The 25,961-nt window shown below is 39.8% G+C and overlaps 1 protein-coding gene and 1 pseudogene across 4 annotated transcripts; one reads left to right on the top strand and one right to left on the bottom strand.

The window, feature by feature from the left end:
- The first annotated feature begins 5,158 nt into the window (after positions 1-5,158).
- LOC143849626 (uncharacterized) lies at positions 5,159-25,847 on the top strand. Of its 4 annotated transcripts, none has more exons than XR_013235735.1 (7): positions 5,159-6,463; positions 21,626-21,973; positions 22,114-22,252; positions 22,339-22,455; positions 22,536-22,635; positions 23,637-23,958; positions 25,456-25,847. XR_013235735.1 is itself a non-coding variant. In XM_077358718.1 (6 exons), the coding sequence occupies exons 2-6, from the start codon at positions 21,885-21,887 to the stop codon at positions 25,638-25,640; spliced, it is 630 nt and encodes a 209-aa protein (XP_077214833.1). In that variant the 5' UTR covers positions 5,159-6,463; positions 21,715-21,884; the 3' UTR covers positions 25,641-25,847. The 4 variants fall into 4 exon arrangements, 2 of the variants coding, with proteins under 2 accessions (XP_077214833.1, XP_077214832.1); XR_013235736.1 differs by having other exon boundaries at positions 23,630-23,958; XM_077358718.1 differs by lacking the exon at positions 23,637-23,958 and having other exon boundaries at positions 21,715-21,973.
- LOC143850170 (WRKY transcription factor SUSIBA2-like) lies at positions 10,590-15,408 on the bottom strand (annotated as a pseudogene).
- Positions 25,848-25,961: the final 114 nt, after the last annotated feature.

The following is a 25,961-nucleotide window of genomic DNA, read 5'->3' as shown; positions in this document are numbered from 1 at the left end:
TTCTAGTGTAGTACTACTTGGTAGGGGTGTTCATTATTCGGTTATAACCGAATAACCGAACCGAACCGAATTGGTTTGGTCAGTTCGGTTCAGTTTTTTTTCCTTTCGGTTCTGTTTCTGTAATTTATTTATTTTTTTGGAAATTCGGTTATTCAGGTTCGGGTTCGGTTATCTCAAAAAAAATTCGGTTAACCAAATAACCGAAATTATGGATAAAAACCGTTATTTTTCCAAAAAAAGTGCTAGATGGTCACTCTGTAGGATGATCTAAACCGTCCATTTGATTTATCACAACTTAATTAGGTTGTTCTCAAAAAATTATTTCGATAGGATGATCCTAGCCCTCCGATCCGAACTAAGATTTTACTTTTTTTCCTCTTTTTCTCCCACTATTCGGTTATAACCATGGTTTAAAATTTCGGTTTCGGACTCTGGAATTTCGAAATTTCGATTAAAATCCGGTACCACAAACAAAATGGTATTTTATCCAATATTAAATTTCAGTTGAAATTTAGGTAAAATATTAAAATAATAATAAAAAAGGTTTTTTTGGTTTAAATTTCGGGCAAAATCGAAATTTCCGCCGAAATAAATGACCATGTCGGTTTTTGTTGATTTCGGTGTCGGTCTCCACCGAAATCGGAAATTGTCTCCACCGAAATCCGAAATTTCGGATTTCGGTCGAAATTTAAAACCATGGTTATAACTGAATAACCAAATTTTTAATCGGTTCGGTTTTTGTGCGGTTTTTGAACATTTCGGTTCGGTTTCGGCTATTGAAATTTGATACGGTTATCAAATTTCGGTCTATTCGGTTTGGTTATAACCGAATGAACACCCCTACTACTTGGGGCTTGTACAAAACTAAAAAAATAAACCAAAGTTCATTTCTTTGTTATTACTGTAATTCTAGTGTAGGCCTACTTATAAGGGGGCAGCAACAAAAAATAAAAAATAAACCTATGTCTAATTCACATCAAGGACGGTGATACCCACTCACTCACTCACTCACTCACTCACTCTCTCTCTCTCTCTCTCTCTCTCTCTCTAGCAAATCAGTTACTGAGTTCCAATAATAGATCCACCATTGCATCACACAGGCCAAGGTCAGCTATCACTTTGTGTCTCTCATCTCCTTTTTCGGTCATCGGTGTGTTACGTATCAATATCAGTTCATGACATGATTGATTTTCTTAGAAGGAAGATCAGCCTCTCGACCCACTTCGAGGGAAGGGCCAGTCCCAGGTGTCCCCCTGGGCCATGTTCTGCTTGTGTCGGCATTGCTGCCCCATCGAGTCACAAATGGCCTCATCTCTCATTGCGTCTTCAAAAGCACGTTGCCACAGCACTTTTGCTGGGCACTACTGGCTAGGCCCATCGGTTGGTGGGAGAAACAGTTTTAGGTTTGAAATTAAAATTTTCAATCCTTTGAAAATTGGTTGATTATAAGTTATTAAAGCACTTTCCAACCAAGAGACCCAATCCTATAAAACCCATTAAGACTGGACCAACTAAGACTTGCTGATCAACAACTGTTATTGTAAATAGCCCTACAACTCCAAAAAACTAACACAATAACTCTTATCCTACCTTCATGAAACGATCCTATCAAATAACAAACATCTAACTTATCACCATCCTAGTTATGTAACACATGGTGATTAATTGACTATCTGCCTTTATATCTCTCCCTTCTCCTCTTATCATCTGCCTTTATACCTCTCATCTTCTCCTTTTCCGACTCTGACTCTCTCTGAGAGATTCTCAACATCCCGTTTAGTCGGGGGAGAATGAGAAGCCTTGTTGAACTTCCCATTAGTTTTCTTCATTTTATTTTTATATAGCTAAGTTTTCTTCTTTATATGAGATTTCGCTGCCATGTGTAGAATATATGTAAACTGCATTATAATATAGTATGTAATAATATATAAATTCCTTCAATATGATTTTTTAATAGCTAAAAGAAATATAAATTTATAAGATATTTAATAGTTGTAGAGAATTTACATCTATACAATAACTATAAAGAAATTTTCATTTATAAGATATTTAACAGATAAAGAAAAATTTACATTTATAAGGTTCTAAATAATTAAGATATAGATCCCTTCAATATATTATTGTTGTTTGTTGTGTAAGATACCTAATAGCGCAAAGAAATTTACAATTGTAAGGAATTTAATTGTTGTAGAGAGTTTACACTTAGGTCACGTTCGGATACCTACAAGATTTAGATTTGGATTTAGTTGATATTTTGAGCTGGATCATATCCTTAGATTTTTAAATCAGCTACAACAGTGTAAAAATTTCCGATTTTCAAATCTGTCCTGCGAGACAGATTTGGAAATCAATGTTTGTGGCAACTTCCTTCCCCGTCGCTGCTCCTCGACGTTGCTCCGGCGGCAGCGAGACATCCGTTTCTCTCTCCCCCCGCCCCCCCACCTCTCTCTCTCTCTCTCTCTCTCTCTCTCTCTCTCTCTCTCTCTCTCTCTCTCTCTCTCTCTCTAAACATGATCATGAAGATGATTGATGTATTTTGTATCCAAAACTCAAATCGAAATCAAAATACAAATGCATGAGGTATCCAAACGGGCCCTTATATAATATCTGTGAAAAAATTTGTGTTTATCAGGTATTCAATAAATAACGGAAAATTTACATTTATACAGAATAGATAATTTGCATATAATGATTATGATGGTTTTATAAACTAAACAACTTATGGCTTACAAAGAGGCCTTAATGTCACATTTACAAATAAGAGTAACATCAAATAATTTGTGTGACTATTGCAGAGAAGGTTTGAATGTGAAGCACTGCTGATGATCTGCAAAGAGGGATTCTTTTTTTTTTTTCTTTTTTAATGGTACAAAGAGGGATTCTTTCCTACCAGATTCTACTTAAATGATCTAAAATATGTAAAGAATTGTCTTTGGAAATCAAAACATCTTGCCTTCATTAATTTCAGGAGATAATTTGTACACAATCCATCTGTTTACATTGTCAAGAAATGGCTTTCAAACATGGAAAGAGCTTATTTCAAAGGACAGTTACAGGATGAAGCAACAAAGCTCTCACAGAACGCACAGGAAAGGAGCGTGTGTTCCTAACTGAATTATATTACAACATGAGATTCTCGCCTTGCCCACTGAAGACCAATGACTAGTTTTCAACAGATGCGAAGAACAACGCCGATCACCTTGCAGTCATAGAATGCAAGCTGTTATACTGGTTTTTTCTTCAACCTGTAGGTATCAATCTTAAGGACCCAGTACCGAACCACCGTTCTTTTGCCGAAAAGAGTGGGACGAATGGTTTAAAGGTGGAGTGTTGAACCTAAAGTTCTCTCCCTGGTCTTGTCTAGACACACAATGATCTGTGCCATCTTTGAAACTTCGATAATATGCTGCAATTGGAGTTGCTTGAATCACCTAACCACAACAGGAAATTCTGGTGATTTGGATATGTTCTTTGTCTAGTCTTTGATGCGTATCTTTTGATCTATTTTCATAACTTAAGCTGACCCCAACACCAATTTCAAGGCTAATCACATCGCTCTCTATGTGTGAAACAACCAGTTACTCCAAAAGCTTAAGTTGTTACAGATGGTGTTATATAATTATTTATACTTCAACACGCCCCTCGTGTAGCCCCTCTTTTTTTGGTTGGCTGTACACGTGAATTTTTAATATCGAGGAGTTGTTGGGTTTCGAACCCAGGACCTACCATGAGGCAATAGCTCTATACCATGTGAAAAAAGCAATTACTCCAAAAGCTTAAGCTGTTAGAGATGGTGTTATTTTGATCATTTTTTTTTTAAATTGACAATTTGATTGATACTATGAAAATTACATTGGGGACCAGGGGTCCCTACTTACATTACATAGAATCAAATAAGGGAGGCGAGGAGCATGCTCCTAAACCCGTAACAAACCAAAAATCTTCAGGGTCAACTACTACAGTGAAGTCTACACTACCATACACTGCCACCTTGTCGAGCAACTATTTCCCTTTCCTTTCGAATTCTTCCTCCACTACCCTTTATTTTGTGAGGTCCCGCGCTCATCTTTTCAAAGCCAGGGAGGAGACAAGGCATTCATCAAAACAGACTTATCATCACCAACTAGATAGTCATTCAGTTAGAGTTTCTGGGCAAGTCGTCAAAACTGAAGGAACCTCCTCCATGCTATGTTGTAGCTGGGACACTAGCAAGTAAAGGAGAAAAACCTCTGGAATCATGTTCAGGACGTCCGAAGGTTCGCTGGTCGTAGGCTTTTCTTCCACCCGCCGGATACCCTCCGCCTTATTCTTATCCCATTTTTGCCACCACCCAACCCTTTCTCCGAACCCAAGTATCCTAAAGAGAGAGTGCCTGAATAAATGGTTGTCCTTTAACAGAACAATCCCACAGAGTCTATACCTAGTGAACGGCCCGGCTTGAGGCTCTATCCTGAGAAGCTGTCTTCCAGAGCAAGATGAGGATTCTCGTGAATCATCAGGAGATGCCATTCCTCCTTGTTAATGGTAGCCAGGAAGAAGAGATCTATCTTTAGGCTTGAGAGTCTTCAAAATATGAGATTGGGGGTACCTTTTAATACCAAACCCAAGACCTTGAAGCCTCTGCTCCTAGAAGAGAACGCTAGGAGGCTGAAAAAGACAACTTCCCAGCTATCGAGGAAGGTAAGTTAATCAATGCATCCATAAACGCTTTAATCACTATAATCTCCTTCAACCCCAGGATCCACAGCTACTGAGTTAGCTACAGATGGGGCCTATCCAACCAGACTTGGAATAAAATTTTAGGAGCTTCAACAATCTGCTGTTTATCTCTCTTGATCCTGGTTGTAAAACCAAGATATTCCCCAATATATTCATAAGGAAATTTTCCTGTGATCTTGACCCCCTGGCTAGGGGATTTAAGCCATTGTAAGAACCGCCAGGGGCACGATAGTCAAAACTCTTCCTGGCTCTAGGGTGAAGACAACGTATTGGTATTAGTGAAAGGTGCAGCTTTTTGTGTACATTTATAGGTGAAATATCAGGATAGGGGAAGTGCCCATATCAATCCAGAAAAGAGGAGAAAAGGGCTCAAATATATCATTTTCATTACCTCGATTCCATCAAGTCACCCCCCTGGGGTGAAAAAAAGAGTAGTCATAGATTCACTAAGAGGGGTTGTCCCAAGAGAAGAGAGAAAAGGGGATCAAATATATCATTTCCCTTTATACGAAGGGAGAACCGATTAGGGTAGGGGAGTTTTTTCCATTTTTAAGAGAAATCAAAGGGGAGAGGAGAACACAGAGAGAGGGTCGCAAGATAGAGAGGAGAATGTGTTGCCTTCTCCGGCAACTCGGACCACCATCCGACCGTCTCCGGCCACCATCACCATCGCTTCACCACCACCTCTATCACCAATTTTTTTGCTTCCCATAGCCACCAACTTCACCCCTCTTGCCTCCATCACAGCAGCCCTCAAAACCCACATCCACTAAACCCATTTTGACCTATCCGATCATCATTCCCCGCAAGATCCGGCCATCACCCACACCACCATCTCCGGCCATTCCTCGATTCCATTTCCAGCCCTACTTCATCCTCCCCAAAACCCACAAATCCACCCAAATCAGCCTCTACCCAATCCCACATCAAAACCCATTTTACCTCCACCTTCTTCTTCTTCCCCTTTTCCCTTCTCTCAAGATCCTAAAACCCATCTTCAACCTTAAACCCAATCTCTGCAACTCCGGCAAACCCCCATTGATTCCGGCAATCTTGCCGGAATCCGACCTACTTCTCACCCTCTTGCCACCATTGCAACCTCCCCAGCCACAATCTCAGCCACCGTATCCCATTAAACCCATTCCATCATTTTCGGATCCCAAACCTCTCGAACCCACTCTCGTTTTTTTTCATTCTTTTTTAAGCCATTTTCCATCTCCTCTACCCAAATCAGCCCCATTAAACCCTTCATCAACCATCCACCTCCATTAACACCACTTTGAACTCCTTCCTATCACACCCATTTCCACCGATCATCTCAAACCCCATCCAAACCCAAGCCTCCACCATAAACCCCCTTCATCAGCCACCACCTCCACCACAAACCCATTTCTTTTTTCCTTCACTTGCTAGCCACCATTAAAACCCATCAGCTCCTACTCCAAACCCATTCTTACCTAAATCTGGGTTTACCCAAATCCGCCACCATCTCAGGTTTGGGACTTCATTTTATTAGAAAAACAGAGAGAGAGAGAGAGAGAGAGAGAGAGAGAGAGAGAGAGAGAGCCCCATTTCTGTGAGCAGAGGAGGGGTTTCTCATTTATTTTTTTTATATAGAAAAAATCAGAAGGGGAGCTCGAGCTCCACTTTCCGGACGCTCTCCGATCAACCCCGTTTCATCCACCGAGGCCCCATCTCCCCCATTTCGTTGACACCCCATCTCCACCATCTGCTCTTCACTTGGGTAACTCTAATATCTCCTCTTAATTTTTTTTCTTCTTCTTTCTAATGTTGCATTGCATGTGTGATTGTTCAAAGTTGATTCTTATCTTGTTTAGTTTGGTTGCTTTGGGTGAACTGTAATTGGATCTTAGCAATGGCATTGGGTCATATTGGGAACTTGTAAATGGGATTGTGATAGGTTTAATGCTGTTTCATTTATTGTTTCAAATTTTGTGAAGCCTGATTCATTATTTCCTTGCATGAGTTTACTTCTCTTATCATTGGTGTCGATACTCATTCCAAGCCCTCATTTGGTCTCTGTCTTAGGATTTATCTAACACCCTTCTAACCCTCCGACCATAATAATGGATATGTCTTAATCTCTTAGGATACTTGGTGAATTAGTAACTTGAACTCGTTGAACTCCATTTGGTCCGTGGGATACCCTTACTGATTCGGGTTCCTGTGTGCTTATCTCGCCCTTTGGTTCCATTTCAGCCCCAAACAATTGTTAATAGATCTGGGCATAGTTTCCTTTGCTAGAAGATCTTGGTATTTTACTACCGTGCATTAGTAATGAGACGAACTTGTATCACTGTCATATTTTTATTTTTATTTTTTTATTGTCAAAGGGTTATTCTAGATCTTAATGATCACTGGTCAAAGAGGCTTTCCCTTACACAAAATGAAATCAGCTCATCTATGTTTGAATTACTCAGTAAATTCTATGCGATTCTTTGACTTTCAATTTGTTTGGGAAATCATACCAGTTATGATTAATCTGTATAATGGTAAAAAGCCAGAAGAGTAATCATTAAAATTTAGTTGAGGTTGATATCAATCTCCCTATTCCTTTTTGCATGCTGAATTTTAATGAGTTTGTTCTGCAAGCCTTGTGATCATTTGGGCTTACTGTTGGTTCTGCTTTTGGGATTAGTTGAAAAACAATCCTCGAGTGTCAAAGTTAAATCTAAAACAAAAGACTGATTCGATTAGGTTGTTTGATTGCACTACTTCATGGTTTCAGTATCAGAACTAAAAAAAAAGAAAGGAGAACGAGGTATTGTTTCTTTTTATTATGGAACTTCAATCCTTGTATCAGAAAAGGATCAGGAATGAATTTTGTTCTTTGATTCATTTATTGAACCTCAATTGTTGACAGAGAGAAGAGTCTGGCCTTGTGGTTAAACCCCATTCTGAGTTTCGAGCTCCTGGGCTATGATGAGGCTACTCGGAACCCACATTAATCTTCCTCTTTCCTTCCCTTTCGAGGGTTCTCTTAGTTTTAGGATTTTCCTTAAATCTTAGGGTTCCTATAGATTTTCGAGGGGTTGTTCATCGATTTCAGAGGTTGTCTGTCGGGTCAAGGCTATGACGGAATGCTTCTTGAGCAAACCCCTTCCCTCCATGTATCAGAGCTTTCACAGGTTGAGGGATCTCTTCCTCTTTAGGGAGAGTTAGGAGTTTGTCCTACCGTCATAGAGTTAGGAGTCTGTCCTACTCCTATAGAGTTTAGGAGTCTACCCTTTTAGAGTTATAGGAGTCTGTCCTACCACCCTAGAGTTTAGGAGTCTGCCCTACCGTCATAAGATTTAGGAGTTTATCCTACCCTCATAGAGTTAGGAGTCTGTCCTGCAGTTGTAGAGCGTTGGGAATCTGTCCTACCGTCATATAGAGTTAGGAGTCTGTCCTGCCTTTCATAGAGTTTAGGATTCTGTCCTACCTCTATAGTGTCATAGGAGTCTGTCCTACCCTCATATAGTTAGGAGTCCGTCCTGCAGTCGTAGAGCGTTGGGAGTCTGTCTTACTGTCATATAGAGTTAGGAGTCTGTCCTGCCTTTCATAGAGTTTAGGATTCTGTCCTACCTCTATAGTGTCATAGGAGTCTGTCCTACGCTCATAGAGTTAGGAGTTCGTACTGCAGTCGTAGAGCGTTGGGAGTCTGTCCTACCGTCATATAGAGTTTAGGAGTCTGTCCTACTCTTTATAGAGTTAGGAGTCTGTCCAACCTCTATGGAGTATAAGAGTTTGTCCAACCTTCATAGAGTTTAGGATTCCGTCCTTCCATCTTTCAGAGTCAGTCTTTGCATGTTCCTAGGTTTCGTAGTTTAGAAAACGTCCGAACTACGGATGGCTTGATCCCTGCTGAGGGGTACGTAGGCAGCTCAGGCGTGCAGCTGGCATCCCGAGTTCAGTCACAACTTCAAAAACTTCCATAAGCTTCAAAACCTCTCAAACCTTCCCAAAATGCAAAAATTCTTCAAAATAACCTTGCAAGCCATTTTCAAAAGATCTTCCCATAGAGTTAAGAGTCTGTCCTAAGCGCTTGGGGTGTCTTAGAATTAGGAGTCTGTCCTGATTGTGTTGATATACTGTATCTGGTCGTATGAGTGTCCCTAGAGTTAGGAGGCCTCGAGTCGTGGTCGGCTAGACACTTAGTCGATCCGATGACTAGACTAGAACCCCGCTTAGACATCCCATGGTTTTTCTTAGGACGCACAGCCTAGTCACACATAGGATGTAGGGCCCACCTGCATTAATATAAGGCAAAGTTTGTATTAGTTAGGATATACAGGGAGTCCTAAAAATTACAATTCACTTGAACTTAAATAATAGCAAGAAGCTTTAAAAACTAGTCGAGTCTAGTTGATCGAGTCTAGGATAGCGGTCCTAGAGGGTTAGGCATTGTAGTTTAGCATAGGTCGCCGAACTATGTTGACTCTGATTCTTCCCGAGGCCGGGATACGTAGTGCAGCCAGGATGGATGGCCATCTTGGTCCGAGTCAAGTATCGCATTAGAGTCTAGGGTTTGTCGTGTGGAGTCGTGTGTGGAGTCGTATTGTGTTGCGTGTTTTGCTGTATTTTCTTACTTTCATGTACAGACCCTATACCTTTAGCTTTAACATGCATGTGTTTGCCCATCAGAACTTAGATACGAATTAGGCATGGCACTCATAACCTAGATATTCTTAAGTGCCATGTCTTTCATTTCTTTTGTGTGTGCTTCTTATTCATCTCCGAGACATGCATGATTAGCTAGACGTTATCTCGGGGTTATTCGTTCCCATTTCGCATGATTTTCGCCAAAACTCTTCAAAGTTAATAATAAATGGCATAAGAGACCAGGTGCTTGCACTTGGGCGAATTGGGGGCGCCTAACCCCTTCCCCATTAATCATCAGGCACGGACCTTTTGTATCTCTGGTTATCTGTTGCGACAGAGCACAGCATGGGATCCAGGGCCTACTTCCTTGGATGGCGACTCTTTCTTTGTTTAAGGTACGCCTCGAATCCGGGCTAGTCCCCGAATCGAGAGGTATCTCACTTTACATCGCCACTCATGCTGTGAGGGGCACTCTTTTGAGAGTTCCTTGGTAGAGCTCTCCTTCACGTGGACGATCTAGAGACTTTCTAGGGGGCCCTTCCCCCGCCTCTCTCGGATCGGGGTCCACAGATTGGTTAGATTTAAAATTTGAATCCCATACGGGGCCCAACGGCTCATCCGGCAAAGGCCTTTTACTCGCCGAAGATCGATCCGTCAGCGAAGAAGGATTTTCCTTCAAAAGATCAACCCCAATGGTATAGGTCTGGCCTAAAATTTTGAGCTTAACGCAGGAATTAGGAAAAAGCCAGCGGGGGGCTATAATCTTGGCCGAGACATAACTCATACAATTCTGGTGGTTGCCCTCCATCTTGGTTTCTACAACCTTACCAAAAAGGCCCCCTAATGCCTCCACCGTTGAAATAGCCCAGGCGTGCAATGGGATGCCATAAAAGTGAACCCAAAGAGGCGCACAATCGGACACCTTCTACATCTAATCCGCCATCCAAAATTATGGTAGCGACAAAGTAGGCACTGCCAATCCACCTCCCCTCCCCGCCCATTAGCCATTGCTTGAACTGTTATCTTCTTCTCCTTCAATATGGAAGACTCATCCCGTACAAAACCTTAGATCACCGATTGGATCGTCCGGTCGATGCTACAACGGGGGAGAGTCCATTCTGCGGATGATCATCTTCCAGACGTCGGAAAATGAATATCAGCTTGAGGTGGCCTGAATTTCATGATATTTTAATTTCTTATGTGGGGAGAGGGGTAGGGCATGTAGGAGGAGGAGAGGTTTGAGAGCGCAAGAATTATTAGATCATTTATACTTTACAGCATTCTGATTGTTCTGAGGAATTTGCCTTTGTAGTGCTGTCAGTACATGTAACCCTGTTTAGAGCATTGGCTTTGTTTAATATCATGGACCCACCAGAGTGGTGTGACTACTAGTCCTTGCGGCAGGAATGTCGTGGTTATGTTTTCCTTCATACGTGATTATAATGGCCTTCAGATCATGTGATGCCCTCTCAACGTGCTTCCTAGTGGGGCATCCAGCGTTTGTGCATTTGTAATAACTCCTGCATACATGACTAGGATAAGAATACCCACATATCTCAAAGGTAGAAGATTATGAAGCAAGCTTTGGAGTTTCTAGTTGCAGAAGAAAGGAAAATGTTGCAAAAAACAATAAATCATGCATCCACTGAGCTGATTTGAAGTCCAATGACAGCAAAATAATTTTCTTTAGTAAGAACCATATGGAGGCAGCATATGAACCTAGAAGCTTTCTTAGATGCCTGTCATTACCCAAAAGGACCTAAGAATGTGTACCTAGTGCAGAATAAGAAGAAAAAGAAAAAAGAAAAAAAGCACCATGTTAACGAGCTCAAGATTAGAGATGCATGTGCTGACTGAGATCCATCAGTTAAGAACAAGAAAAGATGAGTCCGTGTGAAATATGAAAATGTCTTCGTTTACCTTCTACTGCCCTCTTCAAGGAACTTCTTGATCAAGACCTAAATTATGCAGATTTGCAACTTCACAGGCTTCAAATGCTGTGAGATATATATCATAAATGACAAGAATAAGATCATTTCACATCCATGTTGCTGGTTGAAATAGGGCATTAAATTAATTTTTAACTGTAAACTCTGGTCCAGTGACTTCATTACAGAAACAAATTATGCTTTCTTATAGAAGTCACTTCAGGTTACGTTTGAGACATCCTATTATGAATTTCATGATTATGAGAAGTCCCCACACTAAAACAAGCACTGTTATGAGATGCATCTACAACAGAATATGCAAGAAACAAACTTTAACCTAAGAGGCTCTTTGGACACCCCTAAAATATATTTGCAAATAATCTTCTACGCATAGTCGTATTTGAATATAATTTAATATATAAATGGCAGTCATAAAAACAGGGGAGGTTGATGGGTTTGAGATGGGTTTGAGATGGGGGTTGAAGAAGATGGTGGAGAAGAAGAGGTGGAAGAAGGTGGTGGGATTCGGCCGGAGCTCCGGCAGGAATAGAATCAGAGAGGATGGAATTGGTGGCTCTCTCCCTCCCTTAGCTCTTTCTCTGTCTCTCTCTTGGCGGCTGATATAAGGCTCGGATTAGGGTAAAGGGAGGTGGAAGATGATGGTGGTTGTTAGGGTTTAATAAAATGTGAAAAGAAGATGGGATATGGGTTGGGGATAATGAGATTTGGAAATGGGTTTGGAGGTTGAAGATGGCCGGAGGGAGGTGTAGAAGGTGGGGACCGGAGATAGGGGCGGATTGCAGAAATGGGTGGAAATGGTGGGATTCCGGCAAGATTGCCGGAATCAATGAAGGTGGTATGGCTGAGAAGGGGTTTGATGGGGAGATGTGGGTGTGGTGGAGAAAAAAAGGTGGAAGTTAATGGCTTCCAAAGTAACCTTAATGTCACATTTGCAAATAAGGTTAACTTAAAGTAATCTCATTTGCAAAACATAACTGATTATGGTTGTATCTAAAGAGTCCCTAAACAAGTGAAAAATAAAAAAAGAAACTACTCTAACCACTATCAGATATAAAATAGAAAGATGCACCTATCAGGTGTTCAGTAGCTGTGTTCACCTCTAAGAGGACAGGTGAAACAACACTATGACCCCAATAAGCCTCATCTGATAATACTAGCCTAGGGAAACAAAGACAAGCCATGTGCCTAAAAGCGAAACATGCACAAAACAAAAGCTTACACCTGAATTGACTATGCACATTTTCACCATTTATTGCAGGTAAAGTTATATGCATTCATTTGTACTGGATAAGTAGCCAAGCATTTTCTGGAGATACATGTATAACCAGGCTAAGATACATGAATAATACTTCTCTATTACTGGATATATCCTTTCCAAACTTCATTTTGGCCAGAAAAAGTAATTCAGTTGCTTAGAAATCAGGAAGAACCACAGGCAAGTTTGGACAAGTTGATTTTTCAGTTGAAAAAATTGATGACATACTTCTCTAAATTCGAGATTTCAAAGGACTACTTTTTTGGAAACTGGAAAGATTTAGAAAAGGAAGCACCAGAAACATGAGTAGTGGAATATATTTAGTCATTGCCATGCAAAGAAACTGGCATAATCATACATAATGACAGTGAATGACGCGCCCGCATAATTTATGAACCATAGAAGTTGCCTTCTAAGTAGGGCATTTTAGGTGACCACATTCTACATAGTTAATGGGATCAGCACACTGGCAAGAGCTTTAATTGTTACCATAATGCAACTAAATCTAAGACAAGAAAACAAAGTCAGTCCAGCAAGTACTGAAAATTACAGATAAAGACGAAGGAAGAGTTCAGAGTTACTATCGTGTCTGTAGTCAGTGTGTGGAGGAGGCCTGTGAGCCTGTCTCATGATCTAAGTATCATCCCAGGAAAGGGTAAGAGTAAGAGGACAAAGCCAATATGACATGCAATCACTTCTGCCTATCAGTTGTCTGAGCCCAAGTAGTAACAGATACCTAGGATTAGGATTTCATTTCACCACTTTCTGCCCATATTTACTCCAACGAAATCCATCATCCAGGATATCGACCTCACTCATTGTTTGTACAACAGTACATCGGGTTACTTTACCCATTGAAGTAACATCCATACCACCAATATCTTTCTTCCTACATGCAATTTTATTTGAGAGTAGAATAAAAGTTAGCATTTATGGATGCACCTGTTTATATGTAAAGTTCATACTTCATACAAGTAAATTCATATCAAGGCACCTTCGCTTTGACTCTGGATCATCATCATCAACAACATCATCACCAATCTTGTTGGATCGTCCACATGCACCGTCCATATCATCATCACTTACTGAGAAAGGAGAGCTCAGAGGCACCATTTGGATCAATAATGTGAGCAATCTGGGCATTTGCATTTGATGGCGTTTCTGTAAAGAATAGCACGTGAAATCTTCCAAATTTTCATTTTTAAATAGGATTTACAAACATAAAAATATCATCATCGGTGGAACAATATACAATATCTTCTGCACTGATTAAAGAAGAAAACCCATCAGTTCTTTGAAGAATTGCACCGACCACTAATCGACGACTAGGTTGAGGTTTAGGATGGTCATGCTGATCCTTATATAAAGTCTCTGTAATTTGCCCATCATGTGAGCGTTCCAATTGCTTTTTCACTTGGCAGTTAGGATGTGTACATTTGTAATAGCTCCGTTGAAATCCACTTCCTTTAGGGCCCGTTTGGATACCCCTTGGATTTGGATTTGGAGGTGAATTTGGATTTTTAAATCCAAATTCGGCGTTTGGCAAGTCTTTATGACATTTGGATTTGGATTTGAGTGAAATCCACAAGATTTACAAATTCCTCGTGTAAGTGTAATTTTTTGGATTTATAAATCCTTTCTGCTAGAGATTATTTATAAATCTAAATCTAACCCGTAAGGGGTTAAAATGACCAAAATATACCAAAAAAGTGTTAAATGACTTAAGTACCCACATGACATTAAAAACTGCTCAAAATACATTGTATTAGGTAAAATGACTAGAAAACCCCCGAGTCAGGCAAAATGGCCGAAATACCCCTATCCGAGGTAAAAATGACAAAATACCCCGAGTCGTGCAAAATGACTAAAATACCCTTATGACATAAAAATGATCAAAATAACCTCATACAGGGTAAAATGACTAGAATACCCCAATATCATGAAAAATTACTAAAATACCCCTAGGTCAAGTAAAAATGACCCATGACTCATAAAAATGACTAAAAATACCATCATGAGATAAAAATGATAAAAATATGCCATATTAGGTACAATGACTAGAAATACCCCTATGCCAGGTAAAAATGACAAAATACCCCCGAGTAGTGCAAAATGACTAAAATACCCTTATGACATAAAAATGATCAAAATAACCTCATATAGGGTAAAATGACTAAAATAACCCAAGATCAGGAAAAATTATCGAAATACCCCTATATCAAGTAAAAATGACTTATGGCTCCTAAAAAATGACTAAAATGACTAAAAATACACTCATGAGATAAAAATGACTAGAACACCCTCAGGTCATGCCAAATGACCGGAATACACCTATACCGGGTGAAAATGACCAAATACCCCGAGTCATGGAAAGTGACGAAAACACCCTTATGACATAAAAAATGATCAGAATACCCCCATATAGGGTAAAATGACTAGAATACCCCTGGATCATGGAAAATGGCTGAAATGCCCCTATATCAAGTATTTTAGGGCCTTTTGGTTTTTTTAGATTTCAAATTCAAATCCAAAGAGCATCCTAACAAAAAAAAATTAATTTAGATTTGAAATCCAAATCTATAAGTGGTCATCCAAACGACATTATTTATAAATTTGTGAATTTTAAAATTCTTGATTTCAAATCCATGGATTTTGGAAATCCAAATTCACCTCCAAATCCAAATCCAAGGGGGATTCAAACGGGCCCTTAATGTATTTCTGTCCATATTTTCGCCAATTATACCCATCTTTTGATGATTTTTCACCGACGAACAAAGGATTTGGTCCTTTAGGATTAGATTGTGATGCTTGGATCCCACTGTCTGAGACCTGCCTCTGCCGTGATTCATCAGAAATAACTTCAGCAGGTTCACTAGCCATTGAGGTAATTATAAAGAAAATACAATTAGAACAAGAAATTGCATTAGCAGTCGGCATTAGCTATTTGGGAGATTTACTGCTGGCAACACCATTCCTTTGAGGGAACATATATTATATGCATATATAATGTTGTCCGGGCATACCTGCTCGAACAAAATGAAGAAACTGAGTTTAGACTCCCAACACGATTTCTTTTCTCTTCTCTACTTTCATCTCATTTTCATATGTACAACACATTTTACAGGGTGTAAGAACCATTTGATCAAAATCAACAGCCAACCATTTACTCTCCATCTTTCTCCTACATAGTTTTTCGATCTTCTCTTCTTCCAAGATCCTCTACATTAATCTATTCTTTTTGTCACTCCCTTTATCCTATTTTCCTTTCTCTTCAACCTTAATAACTATAAAGTGTAAATCTCCTTATTTTCGTCCACTTGCTCTCCTTTATTCTTCCTTTTTCTCTCTCTCACATAACAACCTAGAGTTTCTCATACCCAGTATTTCAAAACTCAGACTCAACGAGAACTCGGCCAAGGTGAAAGGGGCTCGTCTAAAGTGAGTCAATGGTTGACGTGGTTCATTAACTTGGGCGAGTCAAAGGACTTTTGATTGACTTGGTAGGGCAAAACAAGGACTCAAGACAAGAACTCAATCAAGGTAAAAAGGGAATCGACTTGGATGAGACCCGAACTTGAACAAGAATATTGGTCTAAAAATTAGATTCAAAATTCAAATTTGAGTCCAATAATCGGTCTGGCCCTCACAATCGGTTTTCATAATCTCAGACGAACAGGGTATATAGCACCAACGGAGAGGATGACAATCAATTTTGAATAGGATGATTTTAGAGAACCAAGGAAAAATGGGTGAACTCTGAACTATTACTTATTGGGATATTTGATAGGGCGAAGGGCGTATTTCAAGGCCATAAGAGATCATCTATCAAGTAAATGGATTCTACTTGGAGAGCTTCAGCTATTTGCATTAGAGATTGGCTACAAACCCAGATGATTGTGTTCAAGTTCTTAAAGCTCCAAACCACAACTATAATGGGACAACATTGATCTTACAAAGGTGGACACCAGACAATCCCATTGAACGGTTGAAAGCTCAGTACCATCCCAGTCTGGATCCGATTCCTTGGTCTCCTCTTGAAGTATTGGACCCCGTGGCCTCAGCAAGTTGGCTAGTGCTATAGAAAGGCCCCTCTATATGGATACCTAGATAACAAATTGCACAAGACTAAAATATGCTAGACTTTGTGTTGAGATCACAATCGGAAAAATCCTACATGATACCATCCATATAAATACGCCCTTAGGCACCCAGATGCAGCCATTAGAATATGATTGGAAGCCCAAGTCTAGCAGCACTTGTAAGGACTATAGCCACATCCCCAAGCCCTAGATGGAGTGGCGCGAAGTAAAAAGATATAAACTATGACAGTGGATACACTTTAAAAACTAAGGAAAATAATCTTGAGAGAGAAGTGGCTAAACCACTCAGCCCATCTCAAAGAGCACTGGAAAAGATATATCACCGGCACCAAAACTGCCAAGCAAACAACTTCACAACCTCAGACTATGTCACTGATGAGACAGACAATCCATCAATTGAGGAGGACAAAAGGGGTCAACAAGGCCCATATAGTTCTTCACCGAGATGGGTAATTGATTTTGACCCTCGAAAGGCTAGAGGAAGGAACTCCTAGCATAAAAGAACCAACCCATACTGAAAGGGTTCCTAGAAAATTGAAAGAAGACCTCCCAACATATTCGGAGAAGGATTCCTCATCTGACTCCAACATCACAGAAGGAGGAATCTAGCATAAGGTTTCAAGGAAAAACGTATTTCCAAAGCCTTCCCCAAATTGCTTATGCAGACATGAAGAAAGGCCACTAAGAATTTCAATATTTGAACAAAATCAGTAATATGAAGAAGATAAGATCTAAGTCTATGTTGTCAGTAACGTCATAGTTCATCGTTGTACTCTTCTGGGTTCATCGGTGTCCTTTCGTTGTCCCTAACTCTTGTGTTCTATGATAGGGCTAGTGTTTAGCATGCGTGAAGGTAATATCTTTCTTTTTATTTAATAATCCGGTAAGGTTCCCCGCCAAACCTCAACTTGAAGAACCGAACCGAACTGGCCTATTTGGTTCAATCCGGTTCTAAAAATATGTGGTATGGTTCTGGTTCCCAAAATTTTGTAACTGTTGTTTTTCGGTTTGGTTCTGGTAAAGGACGGAGTGTGAAGGTGCTTCTTCGAAGGAGGCTAGCAAATCCCATATTAAATTTTTAAAAAGTTGGGTAAACCCAGAACTGGTTCGGTTCGGTTCTGAGGTTCCATGGTTCGGTTCCAATAGCGATTGGTTCGGTTCTGGGGTAAGTCTTGGTTACCCCAGAACTATAACCGAACCATGTCCACCCCTGGATGGCATTACTGAATTTGCAAAACGATCCTAATTGTGATGACTCTTTTTGTAAATTGCCAATCTAGAAGACTTCTTTTGCAAAATCATATCTTTGCTGTATTTTTAATTAGCAAGAAAAGTTAGTAAAAATGAAAGAAAATTGGAAATTTTCTTGTAACTTTAATTTTTTCGGGGACAAAAAAAAATCGAACTTAAAAGTTAAAACCTCGGAATTATTATGCCAGATGGGGTAGGGAAAAAAGGGCGCTGATATCCCCCCCCCCCTCGGACGGCTGGCTAACGTTTTCCCACCATTTGACCGGTTTCTCTCTCTCTCTCTCTCTCTCTCTCTCTCTCTCTCTCTCTCTCTCTCTCTCTCTCTCTCTCTCTCTCTCTCTCTCTCTCTCGCCACACACACACACAACAGGAACAGTTGGTGGGCCCAACAGAAACCGTTGGTGGAATTGTGGGCCCATCTTTGAACAACGTAGGCCCCTCCAATACCACACCATAGGATAATCCAAACCGTCCATTTGATGGGCCATAAACGTAAATAGGTTGCGTCCCAAAATATTATTTCCATAGGCTGATCCTAGCCCTCCGATCTAAATAGAAACTACATCTTATGCAACCTCTATAGATGTAGGGTTGTGATCATCCTACGGAAATACTTTTGGGGCACAAACTATTTACATTGTGGTGGGGGAAAAGTATCAGGTTCCTTCTTAGAGCCCTAACCATCCCCTCTTCTTCTCTCCAAAATCTAGTGAAGGAATTTTCATATGAAAAAACAGCAGTCAAAATATCAGCTGGTATTTATTTTCAATCCATTTTCTCAATTCTTCTCTATTCTTTCTCAGTAGTTTTTTTTCCCCTGCATTTGATTCAAGCTTCCATTGCAGTTCTCAAATTCTATCTTCGCTTCCTTTGATTGTGCTGTATGGTGGGTCTTTTTCGTTTCATTTGGGGGATTATTAACAGCTATGTTACTTTTGTTTTCATCTTCTTTACTATTTTTGTTTATGCATTATGATCATGTTCAAATGCTTTTTCCCTATGTTTTTTTTTTGAATGGTAGCAAGCTATAATATTAAAGAAGAGAAAAAAAAACCCCGCGAATGACGTGGTCGATGCAACCGAAGAGAACAATCAAAGATGAAATCAAACAGCTCCAAACTCTCTTTGGATACCCCCTCATTGGCTACCCTATCGGCACCACCATTGACTGAACTCCTGACATGGTTGAATGAATGCTTGAGTCCCCCACTCGATCGTTGATCGCATAAAAAAAGGGGACAAATCTCCATGGGTAGGCCTAGGAGCCCTTAAGCCATTGGATTACATTCATAGAGTCTCCCTCCACTATCACTCGGTCCAAACATACTCTCTTCAGAAGAATGATGCCCTAATGCGGTGCTCTCTAACCTCCATTTCAATGGAATCAATGATCCCTATGGGTCCTAAGAACGCCCATCTCATTGACCCTGTCTCGTCTCTGAGATCCCGGGTTTCCCCAACTAGAACCATCGAAGTTGAGCTTTATGCAACCCGAGGCAAGTGGCTTCCATTCCTACGATATCAAGCTCCCCTGCTCTGAACTAAAGCAAATCTCCTTCCACCCGTTCCATAGATCGAATGCAGACACAAACTTGAAGCATGGAATGGTCTTCACCCATGAGATAGTTAGGGGGGTCACTTTCAAGAGTAGGAAGTAGGCAATCTTCACGGAACTTCTAAATATTCGAGCATTCCTCTCTTTCCAATATACCCATGTTGTTGCTAGCAATGATACATTCCACATCATCTTTCCTTTTTTTCTTCAGGGTACCAACGGCCAATAGTTCAAGAGGTCAATGAGCTTGGATGGGAACACCCAAGACATACTAAATCTACCCAAGATTCTATTTTACATCTCCCTGGCCACTTTACAATGTACGAACCTGTGATCTACCCTCTCCCCGACCTCAATGCAAAAGGCACAGTGGTCTATAATTGGCATATGTTGGTCACGCAGGTGATCCACCGTCTGTATCCTGTCAAGGAAAATGGTCCAAATGAATGCACATATCCTGTGTGACGCTTGGAATGCCCCCACTTTGGCTATTCGTGAAGGCACAGGGCTAGGCACAAGCCGATGATAGAATGATTTTAAAAGTGAACTCCAATTCTAGATCCAAGCTCTCTATCCTTGCTGTCCTCTTGATATGGCACCCTTCTAGCATCTCAATCAACTTGGCCATCCCTATGTACCTCTCTATCAAAGAAATTTCTTCTGAAGTTCATCTTTCATGAGACTCTGCCGCCTCCACTCAAAACATTCTTTCACTAAAGTCTCCTTGTTCTCTGCCACTACTAATAAGTCAAGAAAAAGCTCCTTCATATATGACTGCTCACACTACTTGTCGTGCCAGAACCTTATTTGATCCCCTGAATACACTCTTAACCGAATCCCTTCAGAATTTTTTTTGTCTTTGTCTTATTATATCCGTAGAAGCATGAACCTTCTCTCGGGGTGCCGCTCCTATCTCGGAACCTCGATTTGGCGCTCTTTAAGAAGGAGCTTCCAGGGAGCGCGACCCCAGAGAGACGAGTACTGCTCTAATGACGCTTCCAGCCTATTTCTTTTACTCTATAAGTCCCACCATCATCAACTTCCCTACATCAAACACCTCCAACTCTTCAAAGTATTTCATTAGAGCAAGCACAAAGGCTTGTGCATCTTCAGAAGGCACGAGGAACGAGTGCACACAAATGAAGATGGTGAAGATGATTAGAAATTAGCTTTTAGATGTACTTAAATTTTGAAAGACACGTATGAAAATGGTTAGAAATTATTATTTTTTGATGTACTTGAATTTTGAAAGATATATAAAGAAAATATTGCATACATGCTCCCATGACGCTCCCAAACTTAGACTCTTCTAGACCCCCCGCTTCCCCACCCCCGCTTCGTGCTTTTATATCCCTCCAAACTGTCACCCTGTACCAACAACTTCGGCAAGGTTGGGGGAGGGAAGTGTTCTTTAGAATATTGGGCATAAAGGACACATAGGAGGTGAATCAGGTTGAAAGTTGCCAAAAAGTGGCAAAATGCTCTCGAAATCAATTCACTTGAGTAGTCGCCAAGTTGCCAAAAAGTGGTGAAATGCTCTCGAAACCAAGGAGTCTGTATTGCCGTAGCATTGACTGCAGTATGGTAGCAATTCTAGTTGATTTCAATTATTAGAACTAGTTCACTAACCCATAGTTTATTGAGATACATGTATTATTGTTTGAGGATTGGTTTGGTGGCTTGCACGACCTCCAGAAATTGTGCTTTTCATGTGCATAGTGATGGATCAAGTGGTGTGTCCCATAGGGGGCCGCCCGTGGGTAAGAATCTCAGCTAACCAAATGATCCTACATATCGATATCAGTGGGCTGAAAATGGGTCGAACATAACTGGTTAATAGTTCATGTTGAATAGAAGAACAACATTGAGCAAAGGCTTCTTGCAGTGCCAGTCACAGCTGCCACTGTCCGAATTGGTATTTTATAGAGATTTCTCTGATGAAACTTGACATTCCACATCAAATATTTGGTGGGAAGTAAACACATGGAAAACTATGACACCCTACTTCTATTCCATTGCTGTGTTATAGTTTTAAAAAGCATTTGTATGTAAGACAGCTATCATGATAATTAGAGCTCTGCAAATTTCAATTTTTACATTTTTGCATGATATTTTATTAATTTTCTTCTGTGATCTACATAGTACCATGACTTTTAAGTTCTCATCTTTATTCCATTTGTCTTAAATTCAGGCTTGCAACTTCAGCTTTTCTTATAGTGATGCTTTGTTTGGGTACTTGGTTTGCCGTGACTTCATCTTCTCTTGGATCTCAACGGCCAGGTGCCTATTGTCTCGAAATGTACCTATTTTAAAGAACCCTGCCACGATTATCCACTCTTCTTTGTGGTGCACAACCATTTAAATCGATCACATGATGGCTTATGTAATGTGGAGTTTGAAAGACCAAGACGGACAGCATATGTTTCACTAATCATCTCAGTCTTATTACAATGGCTTCTGAATTGGCATATTATGGGTGTATCCTGCTCTACCTTCATGGTCTTGTTCTCTCCTGCCTCTCTCTCACTCATGAAAATCTGTTAGTTTCTTAACTCAAAAAATCTAGCATTTATTAGTACTTATTGTGTAAGTGCTTATTGTGGATCTCTAGTAAGTGCTTATTGTGTATTATTTTGTACTGGTAATTAGAAAGATGTTTTCTACTTAATGATGTCACAGTATCGATGTCAAAGTACTGAATGTTGGGGCGGAGCTATGGAAGGAAACTTTCCCATTACAAATGGGTCGTCGCCTTTATCAACTACATGGATTCAAAGCATCCACGTGGTATGAAGTGAAGATATCATATCCAGCTTCCGTATGTATCATTTTTTTATTCGATCATTCTTTTTTTTTCCCTCATATTTTCTTTATGAAAGCTTACTCAAGGCTATCGAACAATAGATACCAGTTAGCTTTTCAATTCAACTGAAGCGAGACAGATCCGAACTTTGGTTGAACATGAATCGCAGATTGCTCAATATCGAGAAATTGATTTTCAAGGCTGATAGTCATGACCTGGTTAGTATTCATGTCCAATTTATATATTTTGTTATATTTAGCAAGATTTTCTTGCCTTGTTCTTAATAATCTTCTTGCAGCACTCTGATCACAGTGAGATGTATGTTCTCGTAACTGTGGAGCCTGCTGGGATTGTTGCAAAGCCCGTACGTGAAAGAGAGTTTGTCATATTCAATATTGGTAAGCCGCAATTATTTATTTACTAGTGGTTCAGCATCTGCAAGTGGGTCTTCTGCATAAGAACACATATATGCTCTACTTGCACATAACCCCACATATTTAGGTCGTCATGAAGATGAATAAGTGAAAGTGGAAATACAGTGTGAAAGAGTTTTTCATTCTTTTTCATGCATGAGTAACAGTTATTGTCAATGACGTAACACGCTAACTAGACCTATGTCACAAATATCTCTGATATTTTCAAAATGGGAATATATCCGCCCCTTTTGATTACATGGGACACCGAGGGCCATTGTACATGGCAATCAGCCTCATTGAGTCCTTCTGACGTGAAGTACATCAGCCCCTCTGTAGTAATTGATACACTGCTGCTGGGTGTCCCAAGCAGGGTTGCCAGAGCGGGAATCGAAGGCTCCCAGGGAAGAATCCTACTCAAGGTTGCCAGAGAGGGAATCGAAAGCGGGAATCGAAACGGGAATCGAAGGCTCCCAGGGAAGAATCCTGCTTCCTTGGTCCCAAGTAATCAAAATGGGTGGATACATCACTTCCCTTTCAAAATAAAGCGATTTTATCGCGGCATTTTGATAAAACAACAAAATCTCAAAATAATTCCGAGAATTTAAAAAATACAATGGTATTTTCATTTACCGTGATAATATCACCATAATATCACAATATTTTTTTAATATTTTTTTAATATTTTTTTTCTTAATTTATAAATTTATAAAAAATTTATTTTATCATTTTTTCCCCGATATAAACCCGAAAAAATATGAAAAATCATTAATCTATCCCAACATTTTCCCTTGCCGAAAATTCCCGAGAACGATATTTGTGACACAGGACGAGACTAACTGAATTCACTAGCAACAATAGTTTATTATACATGGTAATATGGTTATATTTAGAAGCTTTCACTCAGATATCCAGATTGTTGTTGCTTGATGGTAGATTTTTTCTTTCTTTTTTGAAAGATAATGACTTTATTAAGCAGTAATTAGGTTACATTCAAGGGGACAAGGCGTCTCACCAATGCAACAATCATACAGTGCAAATAGAAGCAGGAATCTTCCCTCGGGGTGCCGCTCCTGACTTGGAATGTCGATTCGGCTTTCCTTAGGAAGGAGCTTCTCGGGAGCGCGGTCCTGAAGAGATGGAAACCGGTCCCATGGCGCTCCCAATCCACTTCTATTACTCCATTAGTAACCCCCTTACCAACTTACTTGCATCAAACTCCTCTAACTGTTAAAAGTACTTCATTGGAGCAAGCATAGAGGCAAATCTTCAAAAGGCATGGGGAAAGACGGAATGAAAATGAAGAGGGTGCGAAATTACTACTTTTGATATACTTAAATTTTGAAAGATTTATATGAAGATAGTTAAAAATTATTATTTTTTATGTACTTGAATTTTGAAAGACATGATAAATTTTTTTTTGAAAGGATTCATTTTAGCTGACCACAACTAGTTTGGGACAAAAGCTTTGTTGAGTTGAGTTGAGTTGAGTTGATGATAAAAAATAGGGAAATGATTTCAGCACAAACAAGTTTTGATGCATGCGCTCATGTATCTTGTCTTTTAGTATTTAAAAAGTTGTAAAAGGGTTATTATGTTTCCCAAAAAACACTTATGAGACAATGAAATACTAAATGACAAGATACATGAGCCCATGTTTCAAAACATGTTTGTTCTGAGATCATTTCCCTAAAAATATTACATTAACGCTCCCACGACACTCCCAACCTTAGACTCTTCTAGACTCACACGCTTCCCCGCACTTGCTCCTGCTCCCGCACCGTCACCCGCTCCATGCTTCTATGAAACCCCTCTTCCATTACCCCTTGCTACAGCCCAGCTCTATGACCCAAAAAACACAGTTTACCCCCGCCTGTTACCCCTGCTTTAGTATATTTCTGCAAACAGAGCTCAACCATATGAAACAAAAAACAAGTAAGAGCCCCATCAGTAATGGCAGCAGAAATTGCACCCGCACCCCAAAAAAATAGTGCAGGATTGGTACCAACTTGGCAAACAGTGGTACTGAGCTTGATGATGAAGCCACAAACCTGTTGATCAAGGTCTTGAAAAAATAGCAGAATATTTCAAACCAGATGATTGATCGTAGAATTTAGTGAAGGTTTCATTTCACTGCGACTGTAGTTACTTGATTTTGACACACTACCTTGCCTTTATGTTCTCCATATGCTGCTCCAAGAACTTGTATGATTTGCCAGGCTATTATATAATAATCCTGATTTGTAGCTCATCTAATTTATAGGCTGAGATATTGCTTTATGCTGATCAGTTTTTACCGGAGACGATATATGGTTGTAATATAAACCGATAAAAAAACTGATAAGTTGGCCGATTAATCAGTTTTTGACCAGTCAACAAAATTCAAGATTGAGATTAACATGTAATTTATCCACGTACAGTTTCCTCAAAAGAAATTCAGTTATAAGACTCACAGAGATACACCGAGATAGTATCCGAGGTATCAGCCGGTGTATTGAATTTACAAGGAACTCAAATGCTTTTTTTATGATGGTTTTACTTTCTGCATCTTTAGTTTGTCATCTCTTCCCAGTACTACCTGTAAATCTCTAAATATTTATTGAACAAATATGAGATACCCAAGTTTGAGAACATATGAAATACTTGGATGCTGCCGATTTCCTTGAACTCTGCTTTTGTTTTCACTGATGATCCTGTCTCTTTGAACATCTCCTTCCATTTCCTTTCACTTGTTTCTGTGACACAATTATATTGAAATGCTCTTTTTGCATTCATTTCTCATTCTCTTCCGTATCCAATGTGCAGTCTGTGATGAACTATCGTTTTGGATCCCACACAAAGCTTGGTGGGTCGGAATCATGGTTATTCTCTGCTTGGGAATGGCATTAATTATTCCATATTTTCTTCCATCGTATCTTCTCCTGAAGAATCAAAGCTCGCGATCAAGCAACCAGGATTTTCTGAAGTCCCCTTCACGTCGCCGGAAATAAAGGTTTTTGCCCATTCTGCAAACTGTATGTTGGCTTCATTTTGTAATCTTAGTTGACCATTTGTTTAAATGTTTCTGATACTAATATGATATGATTTACTAGAATCATAATTTGAAATATCAGCCAATGTGACAAATCTATAATATGTATGATTCTAAATGACTTCCGAAGTGGCCTTAATAATATCCCATCTCCAATTAAGATTAATTTATTTTAAGTTAATATTATCTATGAATGGGACATTAAGGTCTATGTGGGAGCCATTAACACTGGGGAAATTTCCACCCTCTTTCCTGCGAATAAACTTATTTTAAAGGAATG

The sequence above is a fragment of the Tasmannia lanceolata genome, unplaced genomic scaffold, assembly GCF_043159265.1.
Source record: "Tasmannia lanceolata isolate RefF3 unplaced genomic scaffold, GAP_Taslan_0.1 ptg000018l, whole genome shotgun sequence".
In the NCBI taxonomy this organism is placed as follows: domain Eukaryota; kingdom Viridiplantae; phylum Streptophyta; class Magnoliopsida; order Canellales; family Winteraceae; genus Tasmannia; species Tasmannia lanceolata.
This window is presented reverse-complemented; position numbering and strand designations above follow the sequence as displayed.

Excerpts from the sequence above, each read along its gene's own strand:
- LOC143849626 (XM_077358718.1), top strand. The coding sequence starts at position 21,885 with ATGGCTTCTGAATTGGCATATTATGGGTGTATCCTGCTCTACCTTCAT. Across the intron at positions 21,974-22,113 it reads TCTCTCACTCATGAAAATCT|TATCGATGTCAAAGTACTGA; the intron begins GTTAGTTTCTTA and ends ATGATGTCACAG. Across the intron at positions 22,253-22,338 it reads AGATATCATATCCAGCTTCC|ATACCAGTTAGCTTTTCAAT; the intron begins GTATGTATCATT and ends ATCGAACAATAG.